General features: G+C 47.9%; 1 protein-coding gene across 10 annotated transcripts in view; it reads right to left on the bottom strand.

Annotated features, from left to right (window-relative positions):
- Positions 1 to 27980, bottom strand: part of sema4d (sema domain, immunoglobulin domain (Ig), transmembrane domain (TM) and short cytoplasmic domain, (semaphorin) 4D) — a 277830-nt gene that overhangs the window by 39598 nt on the left and 210252 nt on the right. For 6 of the 10 annotated variants that reach the window (XM_038804752.1, XM_038804753.1, XM_038804751.1 and 3 more), the window contains 3 exons: positions 23935 to 24113; positions 21023 to 21075; positions 2268 to 5395 (listed from right to left, as the gene is read on the bottom strand). In XM_038804752.1, coding sequence (XP_038660680.1) covers positions 4473 to 5395; positions 21023 to 21075; positions 23935 to 24113 — 1155 coding nt within the window. In that variant the 3' untranslated portion in view covers positions 2268 to 4472. Of the gene's footprint in view, positions 1 to 2267; positions 5396 to 21022; positions 21076 to 23934; positions 24114 to 27980 lie in introns of those variants that run through there. The other 4 variants (XM_038804759.1, XM_038804758.1, XM_038804760.1 and 1 more) reach the window with 3 other exon arrangements.

Below are 27980 nucleotides of genomic sequence, written 5' to 3'. Positions count from 1 at the left end.
TTGGGACTGATTTGCCCTGAATGGACAAGTAGCAGAAGCATTACAGAAGCTGTGCTGTGGAAGGCAGCCTTGCTTGCAGCAACAAAGTGGACTGCAGAAGCAGAGCCCAGGGTGAAGTTTGACAATTTGAAGAATGCCAGATCTGCCAACAACCGGAGCAAGTGAGCAGCCCGGAAAATGAACTTCGGTTCGAGCACATGGATGCAAGATACTCAGATCTCAGCTGGGCTTGGTGAATCATGAACATTTCTGCAAGCCTAAGACAAACAGCTAAACCACCTTCCCACCATCATCAATCACATAGGACTATCACCATTATCTAATAAGACAGCAGACAAGTGTTCGAAATGTCTGGCAGTAATTTGTGTTAGAAAACATCCTGGTTCAAAGCATTAATTCTACTTATTAATTAAATGATAAAAGAGCAACCACGATACTGATCCAGCTGAAAGCAAATGGTTTCCGAATATCTCAGTGGATTGCCATGGATGCGACCGTTTCAGAGTGTCAGGTCACAGCTACGGCATGTCAAAGAAGCAGTTTTGAAAGTCAATCCACCAGCTCAGCTAATACTATAATTTCCTTTGGGTTTCTCCTGCTCTATCAGCTCCTGTAGAAACCCTATTTCTATGTAAAAACAGATTTCTGCTGAAGTTCAGCCAAGGGTGCAATGGCAATGAGAGAAATGCCTCGGAAATGCACCCCTTAATCTATTAACAGCAATAAATTGTTGCATCTCAAGAATCTTGTACGGTATACCATTTGAGAATGGTAAGACTTGCATCAGTTTAGGAACATGCCAGCTCAAACTAACAAGGATGACTGCAGTATGTAGTATCAACTCAGAATAGAACCCAATGCAAGGAAAACCAAGAGGAGAATGCAGGGGATTGCAACTAAACATTACTAATTAGTCTGATCAGACTTTGAAAGTGTAACTACCAATCCTATAAACAGCAGTGCTGTTGTACCTTACCAGAAGAAGGAAATAACAGGAACAGTGCAGCCACAACAGATAATACCTATAGCTCAAGTGATGGGTTTTAAATACATTTAAGCTGTGTATACAACTAATTCAGATTGTGGTGCATCTGAACTCAACATTGACAAATTTAGGGGCAGTACGGTGGCCCAATGAGTAGCACTGCTGCCTCACGGTGCTGAGGTCCCAGGTTCGATCCGGGCTCTGGGTCACTGTCCGTGTGGAGTTTGCACATTCTCTCCGTATTTGCGTAAGTTTTGCCCCCACAACCCAAAGATGTGCAGGGTAGGTGGATTGGCCTCGCTAATTTAAAAAAATATATATAAATGTTTTTTATTGGGTTTTTGAACAAAGTATATTTACCGTTATGTACACAGGATAAGAGACACAATATTCTGGTTGTTGCTCCTTACAAGGGTCAAGTTCCAGAACCAATAACATCTGTCGCCGGCTACTTTTTTGGTCTCCCAACAGTTTCATCCGAGCATTCATCACCGAGAAGGGTAACGTGGACAACTGGTTATTATTAATCTAATAAGGACTGGCTTCTTGCACCAAGGAACTAAAATCAAGTTCCCTAATTTTTGCAGAACGTTCCTCCATTTCTATCAAAAAAAAAATCTACCAGAAAATGCACTATGCTATTCACCTCCTGAAAGGAACGCAAAAATATTTAGCTCGGTTTTGAAAGCAAGATTTTTTTATATGATCAAACTCAATGAATATCAGATTTGTAAAGTGGGTTTTCCAGTTCAACCAGATCATGCAGAATTAAGTAACCAATAATAAACAAATTTAATAGAAATTATTAGAACCATATGGGTGTCAATCTTAGTCAAGACCAAGGCTTAAATTTGAATCTCTCAGCAATGACTTGTGCTGTTAGCAAACTGCAGCCTCGCTATCAGAGATTAATTCATCTTGGTCAGGTGGAGACTCAACCAGCATAAAATACAGAAAATACATTTATTTGGGGCTTCTCCTACTCCACTGCTATATCTGCAGCTGAAGGCTTGTTTATATATATATATAAAGCAGATTTCTAATAAGAGCAGCCAAGCTGGTCAAGTGAGAGGCCCCAATGAAATTCACCCCATAATTTCTGAACACCAAGTAATACCAAATTCGTTGCAACTCAATGAACTTGAGGCTTGCAATAAATAGTACCATTGAAGAATGGTGTGCCCTAAAAATAACACAAGCACATAATATCTGCATCATTTTGAATCATGCTCACAATACATGTAGGTTACTTGCGAGTATAAGTCTAATAAAGTACAATGGATTTTTGTTTAGAATTTTATTGTGCAATTTTCTTTAAAAAGAAACTATTTCAGCTTATAATCAAAAGTAATCAACACACATATCCATTTAACCAAAAACTGTAGTACCACATATAACAAACTATTAGCCAGGGTGAAAGACATAAAAACAAGTCTTTCTGGGTCCCTGATGAACTCTGCTTATATTGTTAACAGAATCTCAGGGACTGGCTCTGAACTCTGAAAAATTTACAAAATGTCAAACCTATGTGCTCATTTACTACATTTAAAACATTTGTCATTTGTAAGGAGAAGGAAAATGGTTTCACAGTACTAAAAAGGACAGTATTGCCTCTACCCCTGGTGTCCCCCCCCCCCCCCCCCCCCCCCCAAAAAAAAGTATAAGTGAAGTACTCCTGTTTGTAGATGCTCACTCACCAATAGCTTGACAGAAGAGGTGAACAGATCCAGGGCTACACACACTATGTATCTGGTCGCTCAGCAGTGGTGGTAACAGCTGGACCGCTGTACTATCTGCACTGGACCAATCATGAGAAGACCCTTCAGATGGGGTAATAGCAAAGGAAGGACCAGGCCCAAGTGGTGGAGGAGGGACCGATAGGAGTGAAAAGGTAAAACAGGAGAAGCTGTGAGACAGAAAGGCACAAACCGAAAAGAGTTCTAAAGATACAAATAACAAGGAAGATTGATCATGCATTTAAGGATAAATGAGTCAATAGACTGAGTGAGGCAAAAGTTACAGAAGTAGTGGTATTGAAAGGATTGCATAAAATTTTGGCATGGTAAGGCTGGCAGAAAAGCACACACAAGATTCAGTTAAATTTTCAGTAGTCTAAAATGCTGTTTCTGTACAAGAAGTTTCTGTTGCCTTTAACTTCTATTTACAATTAAAAAAATAAAAGGTAGTTTTATACATGATTCCTATACAATTAAAGAACTGACTTATTCCACTAAATGTACCACATGGAATGCCCACTTCCCTCGAAGTTAGCTTTTCATAAAAACACTTTTCAGACATTTCTTTGTTGAACAAAACAATTTCAAAAGGAACCTGCTTTTGCTTATATACACAGTCGCAAATAAAGATGCCAGAACGCAAAATGAAATGAGTTGTTATACATAATTCAAATATAAAATGTACAGTGCTGCCATAGCAGTGAGAGATTAAAAAGCTGGTTAATTGCACCAGTTGCTCGTATTCGCAATAGCAATTCAGTGGGTTACTAAAACAATTGAACATACATAGCAGCAAATCTCAGGTTCCAATGCTGTTTTAGTCAGCCCCTCCCAAAGTCCATCACTTCAGGCTTTTACAAAATCCAGATTCAAACAGCAACAACTTTGCAGCCTGTAAGAATTTGCTCATTTAAAGAATGCAGCCAACCAATTTTTCATTTTATTTGTGTCCTTTGTACATGCTTTGCCTCATGCCACACCGGTTAGAAAAATTCATCTCTGTGGCAATGTGATTACAGATCACACGATGCTCAGTTGAGCATCAAAAGTCTTCCACTAGTAAGAAAAGTCTTTGCAACTAGGCCATAAGCCTCGATAATGGCTCAGGAACAGCATTTTAACAATGTACATTTTTTTTCCTTTTAAAATGCATTACTTCTATTAATCTCAGTCTCATGGACCTCTATGTTTCATTGTAATCTAAAGCTACCTGAAGTCTGTATAACATAGCCTTGCCTCAATTCTTCTCAAGAGAGAAGCAAAAGAAAACACACAGATCTACTATTCATTATCTGATCCCTGAGGTGCTGTACAATGTTAGCTCAAACAAAGGCATCAACCTACATTAGATGCAGCAATAAGCTACTATTATTTCTATCAGAATATTACTCAAATTTTCAGTGCAATATAAAATACTACATATACAGCATATGCAAAAAAAGATTTATGCTCCAATTTGGACAGCACTTTGAGATTTACCAATTTGATAAATTAATAATTTCCAATTTGGAATGAAACTCAAATGATCTGTATATTGAGCACATATGAAAACTATTCTGAGATTGCTGAATATAATGCAGGTTGAACATGTGAGACTGATAGTCACTTTTAACATCATTTTCCAAGAACTTATTGTCTGACTGAAAATCGTCAAAAGCATTTCATGGTTTCCATTTTTTTCTAACTTCCTTCCTGTTCTCAAACTTGCAAGCAGCTTATCTGAAATGCAACTTTAAGCAATGCCAAAAATGCTAGCAAAGACTCTGTGCTTCCTCATCAATGAATTTAATATCTGGAATATCTGCATCTTTTTCTATATCAACGGAACCAATGGAGTGGTTTTCTTCTATTTGCTTGAGCTCTTGGGGTTTTTCTGTATTAGGAATTTTTCCATTCCCACAGTCTGATTCAGTTTCATAACCCCTGTCACCAGCAGCAATCTGCTCACTACCTTTATTATCTGAATTGATCTTCACTGCTTGTTGTTTTACCAGCTCCTCAGACACATCAGAATCAAATTCTGGTTTCTTCCCATCACTGACTATGTACATGCGTAGTTTCAGACAAGGACTCGGCAAGTATTTCATGTAACAATTGTAGCTAACTAACATCAGGAAAAGAAGCGTAACCACCACAAATAAAGTTAACAGAACTCCGTCATTTCTTTCAGCCGTTGAAGGCTCACTGACACCTTCTGCGTCTACTCGTGAAATTAAAGATGTAGAGATTGTGAATGTGGGAGTTGAAGTGTATGACACAGTTGAAGTGAACACGCCAGTTTGAATCTGGGATGTGACAGTGTGAGGAGACCTCCGTTCTTTATCTGTGCTCGTCTGGGTTGTTGCAGAATTACCTTCCATCTTGGTAAATGGTGCAGTTGGGGAAGTTGTTAGAACTTTAGTTGGGCCCTCTACGATCAGAGAATACCTTTTCACCAGCTGTTCATACTGACGTCCCTTCACAGTTTCTACTGTCCAACAATCATAGGTACCAGAATCCTCCTCAGTAACAGAGAGCAACAAATTGTTTTGAACAATTCGATATTTTGAATTTTCACTGAGAGCCTTGTTATTTAACTTCCATGTAACTTTAGCCAGTCTAGACATAGGTAGGCACTTCAATTCTTGAAACCCTTCTGGCTTCACTTTGTATTCTTCAGCTGATGTAGATTCCACTATAAAGTACAGGAAAAAAAATCAGGTCATTTGTTTTTACAGTACCGTCAAACTCCTGTTCCACATGAATATTCAAAATTTATGTGGAGCTCAACTGCAAGAAATGTACATTTTAAAATAGTGATTTATGGTTCTACTTCATTATAAATATGAACAATTTTGAATAGTTTATTCTACAATCCATTATATTGTATTACAACTGAATTTAGAATAGAATATAATTACAATACTTTTGATATTTTAACTACATTTATTGATATCCACATACGTCCAATATCTATTAGTTTGTCTTTAAATGAACTGAGAAATGAAATTATGAAGTAACAAAACTTTTACACAAGGCCCTCAAACACAAAGTTTCAACACTTACCTTCATTGTAACCGGATTTGCTCTCAAAGCTTGTGTTTATCAGCATACAAAGATTAAAGACTCTGAATTGTCTATGCTTAAAAATTAAAGTTACTGGATGAACCTATGTAGGTTTACTTTTAAAGATCATTGATTTATTGACCCAACCATGACATTAATGGAGAACTTTAAATAGCTTAATAGTGACTATTTTAATTTCCATACTTAGAAACATTATAATAGACATTCCGTTAAGCCTACCGAAGGCTACATAGGTATGATATCTCCATTCAAAACAATCACAAGATTAAATTCTTCATCAAAGCAGTCTTGCCAACTGACAAGCTTTTTGCCATTTTAAAACAACAGTCGATTTTAAGGGACATAAATGAGCATATTTTTTAAAGTTCTGCTTTCATCAGAGAAAATTTTCCAATTGGTTTTATTTGCTTACAGATGTCCCTAATGCACACAAAAAACTGTAAACAGATAGGCTAGTTACTTCAGAGTCTTCACAATCATCTTTCTGAAATTGGCCAGTAGCGGATGGGGGCAATCTGGGCAATAAGTTTACTTCCAAATTTTCTTTCTTTCTACTGGGAGGATAATGTTTTTAAAATAAATTTAGAGTACCCAATTCATTTTTTTTCCAATTAAGGGGCAATTTAGCATGAACAATCCACCTAACCTGCACATGTTTTGGGTTGTGGGGGTGAAACCCACGCAAACACGTGGAGAATGAGCAAACTACACATGGACAGTGACCCAGAGCCAGGATCGAACCTGGGACCTCGGCACCGTGAGGCAGCAGTGCTAACCCACTGTGCCACTCAATCTTCAATCAAAAATGTCAAGTGCATGATCCACCTCAGTTTCCTCCTGATGTCAGTCTTTTCTATTCATGTGATATCAGAAACAGCTGAATGCACTAACAGCTAAGGCTCTGACAGATGTAATACTTGTGCTTAAGAATTTAAGATGATCAGAGTGCGAGTCCAAGCTTGCGCAGCGGTGGTCAGAGCATAAGATCAAACGCACGTCGTGGCAATCCAAACCTGCGGAATGTGTGTCAGAACGAGAGTTCAAACTCGCAGAGCGGCGGTCTGAACAAGAGTCTAGGCTCGCGGAGTGGCGGCTGGAGCACAAGTTCAAACCCACGCAGCGGCAGTCAGAGCACGAGTTCAAATGCGCGTGCGGCGGTCAGAGCGTGAGTCAAAATGCATGCAGCAGCGGTTGGAGCTCGAGTCGAAATGCGCGTGTGGCGGTTGGAGCGCAAGTCCAAATGCGCGTGCGACAGTCGGAGCGAGAGTCCAAACGCCTGCAGCAGCGGTTGGAGCACGAGTCCAACCACACACAGCAGCGGTTGGAGCGAGAGTCCAAACGCACACAGCAGCGGTTGGATCGAGTGTCCAAACACACAAAGCAGCGGTTGGATCGAGTGTCCAAACACACACAGCAGCGGTTGGAGCACGAGTCCAAACACACACAGCAGCGGTTGGAGCGAGAGTCCAAACACACACAGCAGCGGTTGGAGCACGAGTCCAAACACACACAGCAGCGGTTGGAGCGAGAGTCCAAACGCACACAGCAGCGGTTGGATCGAGAGTCCAAACGCACACAGCAGCGGTTGGATCGAGTGTCCAAACACACACAGCAGCGGTTGGAGCACGAGTCCAAACACACACAGCAGCGGTTGGAGCGAGAGTCCAAACGCACACAGCAGCGGTTGGATCGAGAGTCCAAACGCACACAGCAGCGGTTGGAGCGAGAGTCCAAACGCCTGCAGCAGCGGTTGGAGCACGAGTCCAAACGCCTGCAGCAGCGGTTGGAGCGAGAGTCCAAACGCCTGCAGCAGCGGTTGGAGCGAGAGTCCAAACACACACAGCAGCGGTTGGAGCACGAGTCCAAACGCACACAGCAGCGGTTGGAGCACGAGTCCAAACGCACACAGCAGCGGTTGGATCGAGTGTCCAAACGCACACAGCAGCGGTTGGATCGAGTGTCCAAACGCACACAGCAGCGGTTGGATCGAGTGTCCAAACACACACAGCAGCGGTTGGAGCGAGAGTCCAAACACACACAGCAGCGGTTGGATCGAGAGTCCAAACACACACAGCAGCGGTTGGATCGAGAGTCCAAACGCCTGCAGCAGCGGTTGGAGCGAGAGTCCAAACACACACAGCAGCGGTTGGAGCACGAGTCCAAACGCACACAGCAGCGGTTGGAGCGAGAGTCCAAACACACACAGCAGCGGTTGGAGCGAGAGTCCAAACGCACACAGCAGCGGTTGGATCGAGAGTCCAAACGCACACAGCAGCGGTTGGAGCACGAGTCCAAACGCACACAGCAGCGGTTGGAGCACGAGTCCAAACGCACACAGCAGCGGTTGGATCGAGAGTCCAAACGCACACAGCAGCGGTTGGAGCGAGAGTCCAAACGCACACAGCAGCGGTTGGATCGAGTGTCCAAACACACACAGCAGCGGTTGGAGCGAGAGTCCAAACGCCTGCAGCAGCGGTTGGAGCGAGAGTCCAAACGCCTGCAGCAGCGGTTGGAGCGAGAGTCCAAACGCCTGCAGCAGCGGTTGGATCGAGAGTCCAAACACACACAGCAGCGGTTGGATCAAGAGTCCAAACACACACAGCAGCGGTTGGATCGAGTGTCCAAACACACACAGCAGCGGTTGGATCGAGTGTCCAAACGCACACAGCAGCGGTTGGATCGAGTGTCCAAACGCACACAGCAGCGGTTGGATCGAGTGTCCAAACGCACACAGCAGCGGTTGGATCGAGAGTCCAAACGCACACAGCAGCGGTTGGAGCGAGAGTCCAAACGCCTGCAGCAGCGGTTGGAGCGAGAGTCCAAACACACACAGCAGCGGTTGGAGCGAGAGTCCAAACACACACAGCAGCGGTTGGAGCGAGTGTCCAAACACACACAGCAGCGGTTGGAGCGAGTGTCCAAACACACACAGCAGCGGTTGGAGCGAGTGTCCAAACACACACAGCAGCGGTTGGATCGAGTGTCCAAACACACACAGCAGCGGTTGGATCGAGTGTCCAAACACACACAGCAGCGGTTGGATCGAGTGTCCAAACACACACAGCAGCGGTTGGATCGAGTGTCCAAACACACACAGCAGCGGTTGGATCGAGTGTCCAAACACACACAGCAGCGGTTGGAGCGAGAGTCCAAACACACACAGCAGCGGTTGGAGCGAGAGTCCAAACGCACACAGCAGCGGTTGGATCGAGTGTCCAAACACACACAGCAGCGGTTGGATCGAGAGTCCAAACGCACACAGCAGCGGTTGGAGCGAGAGTCCAAACGCACACAGCAGCGGTTGGAGCGAGAGTCCAAACGCACACAGCAGCGGTTGGATCGAGAGTCCAAACACACACAGCAGCGGTTGGATCGAGAGTCCAAACACACACAGCAGCGGTTGGAGCGAGAGTCCAAACGCCTGCAGCAGCGGTTGGATCGAGAGTCCAAACGCACACAGCAGCGGTTGGAGCGAGTGTCCAAACACACACAGCAGCGGTTGGAGCGAGAGTCCAAACGCACACAGCAGCGGTTGGATCGAGAGTCCAACCACACACAGCAGCGGTTGGATCGAGAGTCCAAACGCACACAGCAGCGGTTGGATCGAGAGTCCAAACACACACAGCAGCGGTTGGAGCGAGTGTCCAAACACACACAGCAGCGGTTGGATCGAGTGTCCAAACACACACAGCAGCGGTTGGAGCGAGTGTCCAAACACACACAGCAGCGGTTGGAGCGAGTGTCCAAACACACACAGCAGCGGTTGGAGCGAGTGTCCAAACACACACAGCAGCGGTTGGAGCGAGTGTCCAAACACACACAGCAGCGGTTGGAGCGAGTGTCCAAACACACACAGCAGCGGTTGGATCGAGTGTCCAAACACACACAGCAGCGGTTGGATCGAGTGTCCAAACACACACAGCAGCGGTTGGATCGAGTGTCCAAACACACACAGCAGCGGTTGGAGCGAGTGTCCAAACGCACACAGCAGCGGTTGGATCGAGTGTCCAAACACACACAGCAGCGGTTGGATCGAGTGTCCAAACACACACAGCAGCGGTTGGAGCGAGTGTCCAAACGCACACAGCAGCGGTTGGATCGAGTGTCCAAACGCACACAGCAGCGGTTGGATCGAGTGTCCAAACGCACACAGCAGCGGTTGGATCGAGAGTCCAAACGCACACAGCAGCGGTTGGAGCGAGAGTCCAAACACACACAGCAGCGGTTGGAGCGAGAGTCCAAACACACACAGCAGCGGTTGGAGCGAGAGTCCAAACGCACACAGCAGCGGTTGGAGCACGAGTCCAAACGCACACAGCAGCGGTTGGAGCACGAGTCCAAACGCACACAGCAGCGGTTGGATCGAGAGTCCAAACGCACACAGCAGCGGTTGGAGCGAGAGTCCAAACACCTGCAGCAGCGGTTGGAGCGAGAGTCCAAACGCACACAGCAGCGGTTGGAGCGAGAGTCCAAACACACACAGCAGCGGTTGGAGCGAGTGTCCAAACACACACAGCAGCGGTTGGAGCACGAGTCCAAACGCCTGCAGCAGCGGTTGGAGCACGAGTCCAAACGCACACAGCAGCGGTTGGAGCGAGAGTCCAAACGCCTGCAGCAGCGGTTGGAGCGAGAGTCCAAACGCACACAGCAGCGGTTGGATCGAGTGTCCAAACACACACAGCAGCGGTTGGATCGAGAGTCCAAACGCACACAGCAGCGGTTGGAGCGAGAGTCCAAACACACACAGCAGCGGTTGGAGCACGAGTCCAAACACACACAGCAGCGGTTGGAGCGAGTGTCCAAACACACACAGCAGCGGTTGGAGCGAGTGTCCAAACACACACAGCAGCGGTTGGATCGAGAGTCCAAACGCACACAGCAGCGGTTGGAGCGAGAGTCCAAACGCACACAGCAGCGGTTGGATCGAGAGTCCAAACACACACAGCAGCGGTTGGAGCGAGAGTCCAAACGCACACAGCAGCGGTTGGAGCGAGTGTCCAAACGCACACAGCAGCGGTTGGATCGAGAGTCCAAACGCACACAGCAGCGGTTGGAGCGAGTGTCCAAACACACACAGCAGCGGTTGGATCGAGTGTCCAAACACACACAGCAGCGGTTGGATCGAGAGTCCAAACACACACAGCAGCGGTTGGAGCGAGAGTCCAAACGCACACAGCAGCGGTTGGAGCGAGTGTCCAAACGCACACAGCAGCGGTTGGAGCGAGTGTCCAAACACACACAGCAGCGGTTGGATCGAGACTCCAAACGCACACAGCAGCGGTTGGATCGAGAGTCCAAACGCACACAGCAGCGGTTGGAGCGAGAGTCCAAACGCACACAGCAGCGGTTGGATCGAGAGTCCAAACGCACACAGCAGCGGTTGGAGCACGAGTCCAAACGCACACAGCAGCGGTTGGAGCGAGAGTCCAAACGCACACAGCAGCGGTTGGAGCGAGAGTCCAAACACACACAGCAGCGGTTGGAGCACGAGTCCAAACGCACACAGCAGCGGTTGGAGCGAGAGTCCAAACGCACACAGCAGCGGTTGGATCGAGTGTCCAAACACACACAGCAGCGGTTGGATCGAGTGTCCAAACACACACAGCAGCGGTTGGAGCACGAGTCCAAACACACACAGCAGCGGTTGGAGCACGAGTCCAAACACACACAGCAGCGGTTGGAGCACGAGTCCAAACACACACAGCAGCGGTTGGAGCACGAGTCCAAACACACACAGCAGCGGTTGGAGCACGAGTCCAAACGCACACAGCAGCGGTTGGATCGAGAGTCCAAACACACACAGCAGCGGTTGGAGCGAGAGTCCAAACGCACACAGCAGCGGTTGGATCGAGTGTCCAAACGCACACAGCAGCGGTTGGAGCGAGAGTCCAAACACACACAGCAGCGGTTGGAGCACGAGTCCAAACGCACACAGCAGCGGTTGGAGCGAGAGTCCAAACGCACACAGCAGCGGTTGGATCGAGTGTCCAAACACACACAGCAGCGGTTGGATCGAGAGTCCAAACACACACAGCAGCGGTTGGAGCGAGAGTCCAAACGCCTGCAGCAGCGGTTGGATCGAGTGTCCAAACGCACACAGCAGCGGTTGGAGCGAGAGTCCAAACGCACACAGCAGCGGTTGGAGCGAGAGTCCAAACACACACAGCAGCGGTTGGAGCGAGTGTCCAAACACACACAGCAGCGGTTGGAGCGAGAGTCCAAACGCACACAGCAGCGGTTGGATCGAGTGTCCAAACGCACACAGCAGCGGTTGGATCGAGTGTCCAAACACACACAGCAGCGGTTGGAGCGAGAGTCCAAACACACACAGCAGCGGTTGGAGCACGAGTCCAAACACACACAGCAGCGGTTGGAGCGAGAGTCCAAACGCACACAGCAGCGGTTGGATCGAGAGTCCAAACGCACACAGCAGCGGTTGGATCGAGTGTCCAAACACACACAGCAGCGGTTGGAGCACGAGTCCAAACACACACAGCAGCGGTTGGAGCGAGAGTCCAAACGCACACAGCAGCGGTTGGATCGAGTGTCCAAACGCACACAGCAGCGGTTGGATCGAGAGTCCAAACGCACACAGCAGCGGTTGGAGCGAGAGTCCAAACGCCTGCAGCAGCGGTTGGAGCACGAGTCCAAACGCACACAGCAGCGGTTGGAGCGAGAGTCCAAACGCACACAGCAGCGGTTGGAGCGAGAGTCCAAACGCCTGCAGCAGCGGTTGGAGCGAGAGTCCAAACGCACACAGCAGCGGTTGGAGCGAGAGTCCAAACGCACACAGCAGCGGTTGGAGCGAGAGTCCAAACGCACACAGCAGCGGTTGGAGCGAGAGTTCAAACACACACAGCAGCGGTTGGAGCGAGAGTCCAAACGCACACAGCAGCGGTTGGAGCGAGAGTCCAAACACACACAGCAGCGGTTGGAGCGAGAGTCCAAACGCACACAGCAGCGGTTGGAGCGAGAGTTCAAACACACACAGCAGCGGTTGGAGCGAGTGTCCAAACGCCTGCAGCAGCGGTTGGATCGAGAGTCCAAACGCCTGCAGCAGCGGTTGGAGCGAGAGTCCAAACGCACACAGCAGCGGTTGGAGCGAGAGTCCAAACACACACAGCAGCGGTTGGAGCACGAGTCCAAACGCCTGCAGCAGCGGTTGGAGCACGAGTCCAAACGCCTGCAGCAGCGGTTGGAGCGAGAGTCCAAACGCACACAGCAGCGGTTGGATCGAGTGTCCAAACGCACACAGCAGCGGTTGGATCGAGAGTCCAAACACACACAGCAGCGGTTGGAGCGAGAGTCCAAACGCACACAGCAGCGGTTGGATCGAGTGTCCAAACACACACAGCAGCGGTTGGATCGAGTGTCCAAACGCACACAGCAGCGGTTGGATCGAGTGTCCAAACACACACAGCAGCGGTTGGATCGAGTGTCCAAACGCACACAGCAGCGGTTGGAGCGAGAGTCCAAACACACACAGCAGCGGTTGGAGCGAGAGTCCAAACGCACACAGCAGCGGTTGGATCGAGAGTCCAAACGCACACAGCAGCGGTTGGATCGAGTGTCCAAACACACACAGCAGCGGTTGGAGCACGAGTCCAAACACACACAGCAGCGGTTGGAGCGAGAGTCCAAACGCACACAGCAGCGGTTGGATCGAGTGTCCAAACGCACACAGCAGCGGTTGGATCGAGAGTCCAAACGCACACAGCAGCGGTTGGAGCGAGAGTCCAAACGCCTGCAGCAGCGGTTGGAGCACGAGTCCAAACGCCTGCAGCAGCGGTTGGAGCGAGTGTCCAAACACACACAGCAGCGGTTGGAGCGAGTGTCCAAACACACACAGCAGCGGTTGGAGCGAGAGTCCAAACGCCTGCAGCAGCGGTTGGAGCGAGAGTCCAAACGCCTGCAGCAGCGGTTGGATCGAGTGTCCAAACGCACACAGCAGCGGTTGGAGCGAGAGTCCAAACACACACAGCAGCGGTTGGATCGAGAGTCCAAACACACACAGCAGCGGTTGGAGCACGAGTCCAAACGCACACAGCAGCGGTTGGATCGAGAGTCCAAACGCACACAGCAGCGGTTGGAGCACGAGTCCAAACGCACACAGCAGCGGTTGGATCGAGAGTCCAAACGCACACAGCAGCGGTTGGAGCACGAGTCCAAACGCACACAGCAGCGGTTGGATCGAGAGTCCAAATGCACACAGCAGCGGTTGGAGCGAGAGTCCAAACACACACAGCAGCGGTTGGAGCACGAGTCCAAACGCACACAGCAGCGGTTGGAGCACGAGTCCAAACGCACACAGCAGCGGTTGGATCGAGAGTCCAAATGCACACAGCAGCGGTTGGAGCGAGAGTCCAAACGCACACAGCAGCGGTTGGAGCACGAGTCCAAACACACACAGCAGCGGTTGGAGCGAGAGTCCAAACGCCTGCAGCAGCGGTTGGAGCACGAGTCCAAACACACACAGCAGCGGTTGGAGCGAGAGTCCAAACGCCTGCAGCAGCGGTTGGAGCGAGAGTCCAAACGCCTGCAGCAGCGGTTGGAGCGAGAGTCCAAACGCACACAGCAGCGGTTGGAGCGAGAGTCCAAACGCACACAGCAGCGGTTGGAGCGAGAGTCCAAACGCCTGCAGCAGCGGTTGGAGCGAGAGTCCAAACACACACAGCAGCGGTTGGAGCGAGAGTCCAAACGCCTGCAGCAGCGGTTGGAGCGAGAGTCCAAACGCACACAGCAGCGGTTGGATCAAGAGTCCAAACACACACAGCAGCGGTTGGATCGAGTGTCCAAACGCACACAGCAGCGGTTGGAGCACGAGTCCAAACGCACACAGCAGCGGTTGGATCGAGAGTCCAAACGCACACAGCAGCGGTTGGATCGAGAGTCCAAACACACACAGCAGCGGTTGGAGCGAGAGTCCAAACACACACAGCAGCGGTTGGATCAAGAGTCCAAACACACACAGCAGCGGTTGGAGCGAGTGTCCAAACACACACAGCAGCGGTTGGAGCGAGAGTCCAAACACACACAGCAGCGGTTGGAGCGAGTGTCCAAACACACACAGCAGCGGTTGGATCGAGTGTCCAAACACACACAGCAGCGGTTGGATCGAGAGTCCAAACGCACACAGCAGCGGTTGGATCGAGAGTCCAAACGCACACAGCAGCGGTTGGAGCGAGAGTCCAAACGCACACAGCAGCGGTTGGAGCGAGAGTCCAAACACACACAGCAGCGGTTGGATCGAGTGTCCAAACGCACACAGCAGCGGTTGGAGCGAGAGTCCAAACGCACACAGCAGCGGTTGGATCGAGTGTCCAAACGCACACAGCAGCGGTTGGAGCGAGAGTCCAAACACACACAGCAGCGGTTGGAGCGAGAGTCCAAACGCACACAGCAGCGGTTGGAGCACGAGTCCAAACGCACACAGCAGCGGTTGGAGCACGAGTCCAAACGCACACAGCAGCGGTTGGATCGAGAGTCCAAACGCACACAGCAGCGGTTGGAGCGAGAGTCCAAACGCACACAGCAGCGGTTGGAGCGAGAGTCCAAACGCCTGCAGCAGCGGTTGGAGCGAGAGTCCAAACGCACACAGCAGCGGTTGGAGCGAGAGTCCAAACGCCTGCAGCAGCGGTTGGATCGAGTGTCCAAACGCACACAGCAGCGGTTGGATCGAGAGTCCAAACACACACAGCAGCGGTTGGAGCGAGAGTCCAAACGCACACAGCAGCGGTTGGATCGAGTGTCCAAACGCACACAGCAGCGGTTGGATCGAGTGTCCAAACGCACACAGCAGCGGTTGGATCGAGTGTCCAAACGCACACAGCAGCGGTTGGAGCGAGAGTCCAAACACACACAGCAGCGGTTGGAGCGAGTGTCCAAACGCACACAGCAGCGGTTGGATCGAGAGTCCAAACACACACAGCAGCGGTTGGAGCGAGAGTCCAAACGCACACAGCAGCGGTTGGATCGAGACTCCAAACACACACAGCAGCGGTTGGAGCGAGAGTCCAAACACACACAGCAGCGGTTGGAGCACGAGTCCAAACGCACACAGCAGCGGTTGGATCGAGTGTCCAAACGCACACAGCAGCGGTTGGAGCACGAGTCCAAACGCACACAGCAGCGGTTGGATCGAGACTCCAAACACACACAGCAGCGGTTGGATCGAGTGTCCAAACACACACAGCAGCGGTTGGAGCGAGAGTCCAAACGCCTGCAGCAGCGGTTGGAGCGAGAGTCCAAACGCACACAGCAGCGGTTGGAGCGAGAGTCCAAACGCACACAGCAGCGGTTGGATCGAGTGTCCAAACACACACAGCAGCGGTTGGAGCGAGTGTCCAAACACACACAGCAGCGGTTGGAGCGAGTGTCCAAACACACACAGCAGCGGTTGGAGCGAGTGTCCAAACACACACAGCAGCGGTTGGATCGAGTGTCCAAACACACACAGCAGCGGTTGGATCGAGTGTCCAAACACACACAGCAGCGGTTGGAGCGAGTGTCCAAACGCACACAGCAGCGGTTGGATCGAGTGTCCAAACACACACAGCAGCGGTTGGAGCGAGTGTCCAAACACACACAGCAGCGGTTGGATCGAGAGTCCAAACACACACAGCAGCGGTTGGAGCGAGAGTCCAAACACACACAGCAGCGGTTGGAGCGAGAGTCCAAACACACACAGCAGCGGTTGGAGCGAGAGTCCAAACACACACAGCAGCGGTTGGAGCGAGAGTTCAAACACACACAGCAGCGGTTGGAGCGAGTGTCCAAACGCACACAGCAGCGGTTGGAGCACGAGTCCAAACACGTGCAGTGGCGGCTGGAACACAAGTACAAACTCGCGCAATAACGGTTGAGCGCTGCATGTTTATGTTATCTTAAAAACAGGAGTCAGACAATGAGGAGCAACAGAGCTCATCTCTCAGCGAGTCGTCATCATCCTCCTCCATCCTGAGGACAAGACCCGATGATACTGTCAACCAAGGACCAACATCTTGTGGTAATGCTGGTATGACCCTCCGGGGGAAGGGGGGGGGGGGGGGGGGGAAAGAGGGATGAGGGTCAGAAGCCGTGGTAGCGTGAAGGAGTGGAAGGTTAGAGGGAAGGTGGAGTGAAGGACTGAAGGAGAAGGAAGGGGTGGATGGACTATGGGAGAAGAAATGGGCAAGAGGCTCAGGGGAAGGCAGATATGATGTGGGCGGGCAGTGTGGCGGAGCTGCTGGTGGCAAGGCCTCTTAATTGGCAAATCTGGAGGTGATGAGGTTGTCCCATGTGCGGTGGCCCTGGATCACATGTTGAACGGCCTGCTCTGCCAGCTCAGGCCCCACGCTCGGATCCTCCTGGACACCATCCTAGTTAGATGCCTGCTGTTCTTCCTCCTCCTCCAGCATGTTGCCCCGCTGATGCGCGATGCTGTGCAGGACGTAGCAAGCTACCACGATTTTCCAGACCCTCGAGGGCTATATTGGAGTGCCCCACCCGAGTGGTCCAGACATCAGAAGCACATCTTGAGCACGCTGATTCATTGCTCAATGACACTCCTGTTTGCTGCATAAGCATCATTATATCAATTCTCCACCTCAGTCTATGGCCTCTGCAGAGGTGTAATTAGCCATGGCCACAGAGGGTAACCCTTGTCGCCCACTAGTCAACCCCTCGGTGAGGGAGCACCTTGAAGGTGCCGGGAACCAATGAGTTCGCCAGGATGTATGCATCGTGCACGTTGCCTGGATATTGGGCGCAGACATACAGAGTGGAAACACTTCAATTGATGAAGGGCACCCCATGACGAACTGGTGCTCGGAGGGTGACATTCGTGTCATCGATCGTCCCTGGAGCTGGGGCATGCCAGCGATGATGGTAAATGCTGCTGCCCGAGCATCTTGTTTGGCCTGATCCAGGTTGAAAGTGATGTAGTCTGATGCCCATCCGTGACTGTGCGCATTGGAGAGATCCCACACAGGTCCCTACTTGAGCCTTAGAATGAGCCAGAGGCATAAAACTTCAGGGCAACCTTCACCTTAATGGCCACCAGGAGCAGACGTCCTCCTCCATCTCTTCCTCCTCTTCCCCCCCCCCCCCACAACCCTGGTGCTGAGTGCACCACCATCTGGCACAGGCGGCGCATGGTCTCCTTGCTGAGGCGGAGGCGGTACATGCAGTCCAGCAGCTCCTCAGAAGATATGCACAGACGGTATACTTTGCCTCTTACGGTGCTTCCTATGCACCTCCTCAGCTTGTTGGATGGCCAGCACTTGGGCCTCACTGGCTGGCTCTGGCACAGACTTTTCTTGTGCAGGGTCCTCCCTGGGTTGGCTCTAGCACTCTTACTGCCGTGCATCCGCTACAGAGACAGCAGCTGTCATGTAGATCGCGAGCATTGCTGGCGGTCGTCCAAAATCCAGGTCCCTGCAGGTGAAACTGGGGTTGAGACAGATAATGTTAGCAGTAAATGGTTTGGGTTCCACCAGGGCCATTTGGCTCCAAATCTCATTAAAGCATTGGTCCAAGCATGCGCTAAGCAAACTGAATTCCAAGGGCTATAGAGAGTGATTGCCCTTGCCATTAAGGCAGAATTTGACTGAGTGGCATCAAGGAGCCCGAGCAAAACTGGAGTCAATGGAAATAAAGGGAAAACTCACCAATAGTTAGAGTCATGCCTAACACAAAGGAAAATAGCTGTGGTTGTTGGAAGCCAATCATCTCAGGCGCAGGTGTACTGAATGTAGAAATTTCAGATATACCGTATTATATGGATTTGGTGCAGTCAGGATAAAAAGGCCGGGGTGTGGGGGTGGGTGGGGAGGAGTATAACTGCTACAGAAGTCATGTTTTTAAAAATCCTAGTTTGAAAGGCAGCAGGCTTTTTGGACACAGAGCTGCAATGAAAGCATCGTAAACATTGGGCAATTAGACTTCTGTTTATATTAAGAGGGTTTCATGGGGAGTCGACAAATAGAGACATTGTGTTTAGTTTTAGTAAGATTATGTAGTTAATGGGAAGAGCCAACGGCTGAAGCAGTCAGGTATTAAAGCTGCAGTTTAAAGAAATTTAGTTTTAGATTGGGATGTGTTCTAAATACAGTGAGGTTTCTCTGTCTGTGGGCAGACGAGCAGTTTCTTTCAAAACAGTTCAGTTAAAGATTAGACTGGGGACAGGATAAGAGCAACTTCAAAGGCTGGCAGTTTAAACAGTAGTGGAGCCAGGCAAGAATCTGCAAGCTAGGTCCTGAAGGATACTGTTTTCTCAAAATGGTTTATCCAAGACATCTCTTGAGAGCAAGTATTCCAGAGTCTGGTAACTGTATTTAAAAGTGGATTGTGGCGCAGATGGGTTTCTGTTTGAGTGGAGATAAAGATAGTGGCTAAGATTGTTTCATTGTATTGCTAAGCATTGTTTAACCAGTATTTGAAAGCTATTATTTGTCATTATGCTGCTAAAGTTAATAACACGGTGTTAGCAATAAAGTTTGTTTTAATATACCATATGCCTATTTGATGGGCGAAATCAATCCTGGAGCGAAGTATCCCTTCCTCACAGTCTTACAAATTAAATAAAGTATTGGGATTTCTGTCCAGTATCATAACAAATGTTGGAGTCTTGTCCGGGATCATAATATGGGACAATGCTGCAGGAATTTCTCAGGCCCAACTATCTTCAGCTGCTTCATCAATGATCTTCCCTCCAAAATAAGGTCAAAGTGAGAATGTTCACTGATGATTGCACATTTTCCAGTTCCACTCACAACTACTCAGATACTGCATCTAGATAAAGGTAGGCACTTCAGTCCTTGATACCTTCTTGGCTCCACTTTGTGTTCTTCAGATGATGTAGACTCCACAATGTAGATTTCACTAGAGATTAAAGTGTGCATGCAACAAGATCTGAACAACATTCAGGTTTGGGCTTTGCGTCACACAAGTACCGCACGATGACCATCCCCAACAAGGAAGAATCTAACCATCCCCCCCTAACATTCAACAACACCATCACAAATCTCCCATCATCAACATCCTGGGGTTACCACTGACCAGAACTTAACTAAACTAGGCATACAAATGCAGTGGTTGCAAGAGCAGGACAGGGAATTCTGCAGCAAGTAACTCATCTTCTAACTCTCCGAAGTCTGTCCCCCATTTATAAGGTACTAGCCAGCAAGTTGATGGAATACTCTCCACTTGTACTTGGATGAATGCAGCTCCAACAAAACTCAAGGTATTCAATACCATCCAGGGCAAATTGACTTACTCGGCACTCAACCTACTACCTTAAAAACAGAATCATAGAATCCCTACAGTGCAAAAGGAGGCCATTTGGCCAATCGTGTCTGCACAGACCCGCTAAATAAGCATTCTATCTAGGCCCACCTAAAGGTTGGATACTAAGGGGCAATGTAGCGTTGCCAACCCACCAAACCTGCACATCTTTGGATTGTGGGCGGTGGCAGGATGGCGCAGTGGTTAGTACTGCTGTCTCACGGCGCCGAGGATCTGGGTTTGTTCCCGGCCCCGGGTCACTGCGTGTAGAGTTTGCACATTCTCCCCGTATCTGCGTGGGTCTGACCCCCACAATCCAAAGGTGCAGGGAGGTGGATTGGCCACACTAAATTGCCCCTTAATTATCAGAATTGGGCAATTTAAATTTTAAAAGAAATCTTTGAATTGTGGGAGGAAACCAAAGCAGCCACCCAAGGTTGGAATTGAACTTGGGACCCTGGTGCTGTGAGGCATCAGTGCTAATCACTGTCACCGTGCCGGTGTACCTACACCATAAGGACTCCAGCAGCTTATGACACGGTGAACCACCATTTTCTCAGGGACAAATAGGGATGGTCAACAATTGCTGATCTTTGCTCTGACGCTCACATCTCATGAATTAATAAAAAACAATCCTAGATGCAAATATATACTTCATTTTCTGATGCTTCAAGATGTTGTGTCACTGCAGCTTTCCAAGTTTCTATTTATTATTTAACCGTAGTTTTCAGTTACATTGCTTCCCAATATTTGATTAGTTTTGTGACAGTCAATACAGAAGTGGATCATCAGGAAGTTCCAGTTTCTTGATGCACAAGACCAATCATTTGTCAATTCTTTAGTGTCTTTGGAACAGCAGGAACCAAGATTTAATCCATCAGTTACCAAATCTAGATATCTGGAACATGTTAAACTGCTCGTGACAATTAAAAGACATGCAGTGAATGAAGTGCATTAGCATTTGTCCACATACCATCTTCAGCTCTGCAGGCAGCTGCAGTCCCATTCAAACTCTGCACCAAATTGCTGTGGAAACAGAACAATTCATGTCCATAATTAACACTTGGAATCAACCATGGTACATATTTTAAGAAAACATTTAGTGAAAATAGTAGTACAATATACCTACACAAGTCTTGTATCTAGCATATCAGATGCAAAAACCCTTAATTCCCCTGGGCTTTACATTTATATCGAGCAAAAAAATCCTTTATATTGGAGCGGCTTTCACAATTTCAGGACATACCAGCGTACTTTACTGCCAATTGAGTACTTTTGAAATATAGTCACTGCTGTCACCTGGGAATGTGCCAGCCCATTAGCTCACAGCAAGGTCCCTCAAATAGCAACTTGATTATTACCAGATAATCTGCTTTTGCAATGTATATTGAGGGGTAAACATTGGCCAGGGCACCAGGTAGAACTCCCCACTTTTCTTCAACTAATATCAGAGGATATTTTACCTTCATCTGAAGGGGAAGACTGGACCACATGCCATCTGGAAAATGGCACTTCCAATAGAGTAGCACTCCCTCATTATTGCACTGAAGTATCAGCCTTGGTTACATGCTCAAGACTCTGGTGTGGGTTTAATTCTACAGCATTCTGATTAAGCAGGAAGATGATTATTGAACCACAGGTGACGGGTAATAGTTGAAATGAAAAGTGACATAATTAACAAGTATGTGTCAGACGTGCCTGGGAAAGTTTTTCACCACACATGCCTTTTATTTCAAGCCAGGAGCAAAATATAATACTTCACTTGGGCGTGGAAACTTCTAGCTGCTCCTGATCAATTCAGAGAACAGAACGGCCGCAATTCTCCCTATCTATGACAAAGTGTTCCTGCCAGTGGGAAAGCCAGAGTGATTCCTGCTCGCGCTAGGAACAACCCTGATGTGCCATGGTATGGCACTTGAACATTTTTGTTTAGCTAAATCTGCTTTACTGCGCCATTCCATGGCACACCGGATCCACACTGCAATTGAGGGGGGCAGGACCTAATCTCTCGGATATATTTAGCTCTGGTCTCAATAAATCGCCCACAGATAGCTGGTGGAGCACTGCACTTTCTAGGACCCATTGAAGCACAAAGAGGCAGCCTAAAAAAAACTATGGTTAGGAACACACCTGCTACCCTGAGTTAATGGATCCCTGCAGAGCTATAAAAATAAACAATCTGAATCTCCCCATTAAAATTGCCTCGATCTGTCTATCAGAAAGCTTTTAACAGGTAATAGGGCATGAAATTGAATGTAAACAATGCTGTTCAAAGCTGTCAGCCGTCTAGGCATACACACAAGGGCAATGAAATGGAATTTACAAAAACCACTTCAAAAGGTTTTCACCACTTTAAAGGGATTACTTTAGCTTCATCTCACAGACATTTAAAGTTGACATACGGAGAGATTTTTTTAAAGGGTTTAGGGATTTGGATAAGAATACTTTCACTTTATTATGAGGAATGTGCATTTCTGAGATACTGAGTGACTGCTTAAATGGTACAAGTCTACAGATGAGAACATTTCCATTTTATGAGAAAATTTTAATTTTACATACTGACCGACTGTCTAAAGGGTTTAAAGGCTGCAGATGGTGAGAGCAGCAGTCAAACAAGCCCCATCCCTGGAAGGATCCCCGACCTGAGTATCTCCAGCCCAGTGCGAGCCCCCCCTGACCCCCACCCTTGGCACTCTGGCGGCAATTGTTGGGAAGGTACTTGCTATCTTGCTACCCCTTGGACTGCAAAGTGCCAGATCCATATTCCTCAATACATGAACCAATTCACACTGGAGCATCTAAGCTGGCTGTAGAGTGGTGCGTTTTGGCCGTCATTGAGACAATGAGATGCAAAATAGCTCTATTTTGCATGGTCCCGGCAGGTCTGAGCAGGAAGCTCGACGGGGACATCAGGATACCCGCTATGGCCGGGCACGAAGACTCGCAACAGGACTGCAGTCTGGCGTGAATCCTGATTTTGGCCCGCATGGGATCCTGCAGACCATCACGAGTCCCGGGTTTAGCGAGTGGCCCCAGAGTATCCCGACCAACGTCCATTCGTTCAGCAGCAGTTACAACCCCCCTCAGCAAAGATACTTCAAATACAGTTTCAGTAAGATCCCAAATCCACTGTAGTAGATAAGGGGTAGAAAGTCATGCAAAAAAAAAAGATAAATTGGCCCAATTCTTTTTTTCCAATTAAGGGGCAATTTAGCGTGGCAAGTCCACCTACTCTGCACATCTTTGGGTTGCGGGGTTGAGACCCACGCAGACATGGAGAGAATGTGCAAACTCCACCCAACACTGAACTGGGGCCGGGACCAAACCCAGGTCCTCGGCGCCATGAGGCAGCAGTGATAACCACTGCGTCACCGTGCCACCTTAAATAAAATGAAACTTTTTTAAGGTGAGAAGAAAAAATAAGCAATTGCACCTTAAACAAATACGAGAAATCAAAATCCATTGTGGAAAATAGGGGACATTCATTGTACAATCCACAATTTGATTGCAAGTCACTTAATTCAGATAATCATATATGCATGAAGCTGCAACTTGCAAAATTATTTAATTTGCTTAATTTGAATGATTGGATATTTGATTTTCTTTTAAATACCTAAAACTTTGATTTATCATCAACTGGGAGGAAGTGGCTCTAAGACACAAATAGTGCTAGATAAACAACATTTAAAATATATTAAGGCCCTACATCTTTCAGCAGCAATAAGACAAGTAATATACTACTTCAATAAATTTGCTGCATGATAATGATTTTGTACAGCAGGGCGAAGCCAAACATCAATACACTCTAATACCATAGCATATGCACGAAAGCCCACTGGATGGCCAAAATAGATATATAAATTTACGATATTTTGTGTTACATACACAAACCTCTCATCGGTATCCTCTTTCGTAATCCAGGTGCAGATTTTATTTTGGGGGTTCCAGGCACAATAGGGATCTCTTGCCAAAATGCAATCCATGCAAGTTCTGTACTTTTCACAAAAAGCAACAGGGACTTGAACAACGCCAGAATGAGATCCTGCATAAAGATTCTTTTTGTCCTACAAGTGGAATGACATGAATACTCTATTAATTTAACTAGTGTTGCTGAGCTGTAGAAAGATTATGAACACCATCAAATATAATCAAACATTACTAGAAGAGATCAAAGTAGCATGGAACGCTAAAATCAAAACAAAAACTCTCCGCACTAAAATTCCCAGTTCTGAAGATGTCTGGCCATTGAGCAGATATTTTCCCATCTATCATTAGTTTGGGTCTTTTAAGACCCAAATTCCAGAGATGAGGTGAGAGTAACTTCCTTTACAACAAGGCAGCATTTGACCAACTGCGGCATCGGGGAGCTCTACTAAAACTGAAGTTAATGGGAAGAAGAAGCAAAGTTCTCCACTGGCTGGAGCCATGCCTAGAATAAAGTAAGATAACTGTGGTTGTTGAAAGTCAATCATCTCAATCCCAGAATATCATTACATGCGTTCCTCAGGATAGTGTCCTAGGTCCAATCATCTTCAGTTGTTTCATCAATGATCTGCGCTTCATCTTAAATCAGAAGTGGGATTATTAGCTGATAATTTCACAGTATCCAGTTCCATTCACAACTCCTCAGACACGAGTGCACCACAGTGTGCCAGTCAATGACTATATCCAACAAGAGAGAATCTAACCACCTCCTTTTGACATTCAATAGCATTACCATCACTGGAGCAGCCATCAACATCTAGAGAGTCACCATGGCCCAGGAACTTAACTGGACAAGCAACATAAACACTGCGATTAGAAGAAAAGGGCAAAGAATAACTACTCTGCGGCATGCAAGCCACTTCCTGGCTAACCTTTCCAAAGCTTTTCCACCATCTGCAAGGTGCAAGTCAGGAATGTGATGAAAATCTCTCCACTTGTGTGGACGGGTGCAGCACCTGCAATACTCGAAGTTCAACACCACCCAGGGCACAAAACAGCCTGTTCAATTTGGACCGAATCCACCACCCCATCACCTCCTTCCTCCATCACCGGTAGTATGTACCATCTGTGTGATAAACTGCAGAAACTTGCCACGGTTCCTTCAACTACACTTTTTAAAACTCACAGCCTCTACTGTCTAGAAGAACAAGGTCGGCAAGCACCGTCACCTGAAGATTTTATTCTGGGTCACACATTATCCTGACTTGGAAATATATCACAGTTTCACCTACATCAAAATCTGGACCTTTGACAACACTGTGGATATATTTAAACTACATGGATGGCTGCAGTTCAAGAAGGCAGCTCATCACCACCATCTCAAAGATTGTTCGTGATGGGCAACAAAAGATGGCCTTGCCAGCAACGCTCACACCCCATGAACAAAATAAAATGGATTGACAGTGGGACAGAGTATGGCATTCCTCCCCACCCCCATCCCATATGCATATCAATCTCTGGCTTGGTTTGGCTACACTTTTGTTTAGACCTGCACTGCAGGTATGATTCATTACTCAACACAGTTGCATTGAGTGAAGCCACTGTCTTTAAGGAGGGGAGAAAAAGGAAAGAATAGGGAGGCCGTTTTTATTGTTGCAGCTGCAGAATATTGGAGATCCTGGATGCCAGTGTGACCCACTGCAACCACATCTGCAGTAAGTGTCTGCAACATGAGGAACTCCAGCTCAGAGTTGGTGAACTGGAGTCTGACCTTCGGATACAGCCATCAACTCGGGATGGGGAGGATCCAGTTGTCGTGGTCCATGTGGGCACCAACGGCATAAACAGAACTAGGTTCTGCTTGGGGATTATGCCAAATGAAGAAGCAAAACTACAAAGGTAAGAATCTCTAGATTATTAACTGAGCCATGAGCGAAATGGCGTAGGGTTAATAACATTATAGATGTGGTTCAAAGATTGGCAGGAGAGATGGGTTTCAATTCATGGGGCACTGGCACGATGTTCACTGAACCATGGTGGGACCAGTGTTCCAGTGAGTCGTACAAGTAGGGCAATAGACAGGGCTTTCGCGGGAGGAAATGTGGCAAAATAAAAAGGACAAGACAGTACAGCAGTGTAGAGATGTGGGTAATGATAACCAGAGTGTGGCAACGGTACAAAAAGCATAAACCTAAAAGTACAGCAGCAGATAAGGCCCGAGTTTCAAAAATGGTAAAAGGCAGAATCTGCCGGGTTGGAGAATCGCCAGGGGTCGGTGTGTATCCTGCACCGACGCCGGCTACCGTGCTAGCTAGGAACTCTTTACTATCTAGTTTTGTAAGTATTTAAAAAAAGAAAAGAAAAGTACAGAGGTTCATCCCCAAGAAAAGAAAGATTATCCGGGGAGGGATTAGACAGCCATGGCTGACAAAGGAGGTCAGGAAATGTATCAAAGAAAAAGAGAGATCCTATAAAGTGGCCAAAAGCACTGGGAAATCAGAAGATTGGGAAGGCTACAAAAACAAACAGAGGTTAACAAAGAGACAAATAAGAAAGGAGAGGATCAAATATGAAGGCAGGCTAGCCAGTAATATAAGAAATGATAGTAAAAGTTTCTTTCAATACATGAGAAACAAACGACAGGCCTAAGTAGACATTGGGCCAATTCAAACTGATTCTTGAAGGCTAGTGATGGGAGACGAGGAAATGGCTGGAGAACTTAATAAGTACTTTGAGTCTGTCTTCACAGTGGAAGACATGAGTAATATCCCAAAAATTCTAAAGGGTCAGGGGGCTGAGTTGAGTATGGTTGCCATTACAAAAGAGATGGTGCTAAAAAAGCTAAAAGGTCTTAAAATTGACAAATCTCCTGGCCCCGATGGGCGACATCCTAGAGTTCTGAGGGAGGTGGCTGAAGAAATAGCGGAAGCGTTGGTTGAGATCTTTCAAAAATCACTGGAGTCAGGGAAAGTCCCGGACGATTGGAAGATCGCTGTTGTAACCCCCTTGTTCAAGAAAGGATCAAGACAAAAGATGGAAAATTATAGGCCAATTAGCCTAACCTCGGTTGTTGGTAAAATTCTAGAATCGATCGTTAAGAATGAGATTTCTAAATTCTTGGAAGAGCAGGGTCGGATTACAACAAGTCAACATGGATTTAGTAAGGGGAGGTCGTGCCTGACGAACCTGTTAGAATTCTTTGAGGAGGTGACAAGTAGGTTAGACCAGGGAAACCCAGTGGGTGTGGTCTATCTGGATTTCCAAAAGGCCTTTGATAAGGTGCCACACAGGAGGCTGCTGAGTAAGGTGAGGGCCCATGGTGTTCGAGGTGAGCTACTGGCATGGGTTGAGGATTGGCTGTCTGACAGAAGGCAGAGAGTTGGGATAAAAGGTTATTTTTCGGAATGGCAGCCGGTGACCAGCGGTGTCCCACAGGGTTCAGTGTTGGGGCCGCAGCTGTTCACCGTATACATTAATGATCTGGATGAAGGGACTGGGGGCATTCTAGCGAAGTTTGCCGATGATACGAAGTTAGGTGGTCAGGCAGGTAGTGCTGAGGAAGTGGGGAGGCTGCAGAAGGATCTAGACAGTTTGGGAGAGTGGTGCAGGAAATGGCTGATGCAATTCAACGTGAGAAAATGTGAGGTCTTGCACTTTGGAAAAAAGAATCCAAGCATAGACTACTTTCTAAAAGGTGAGAAAATTCATAATGCCAAAGTACAAAGGGATCTGGGAGTGCTAGTCAAGGATTCCCTAAAGATAAACATGCAGGTTGAATCCGTGATTAAGAAAGCGAATGCAATGTTGTCATTTATCTCAAGAGGGTTGGAATATAAAAGCAGCGATGTGCTACTGAGCCTTTATAAGGCTCTGGTTAAGCCTCATTTGAAGTACTGTGTCCAGTTTTGGGCCCCACATCTCAGGAAGGACATACTGGCACTGGAGCGTGTCCAGCGGAGATTCACACGGATGATCCCTGGAATGGCGGGTCTAACATATGAGGAACG

The sequence above is a fragment of the Scyliorhinus canicula genome, chromosome 8, assembly GCF_902713615.1.
Source record: "Scyliorhinus canicula chromosome 8, sScyCan1.1, whole genome shotgun sequence".
NCBI classification, from domain to species: domain Eukaryota; kingdom Metazoa; phylum Chordata; class Chondrichthyes; order Carcharhiniformes; family Scyliorhinidae; genus Scyliorhinus; species Scyliorhinus canicula.
This window is presented reverse-complemented; position numbering and strand designations above follow the sequence as displayed.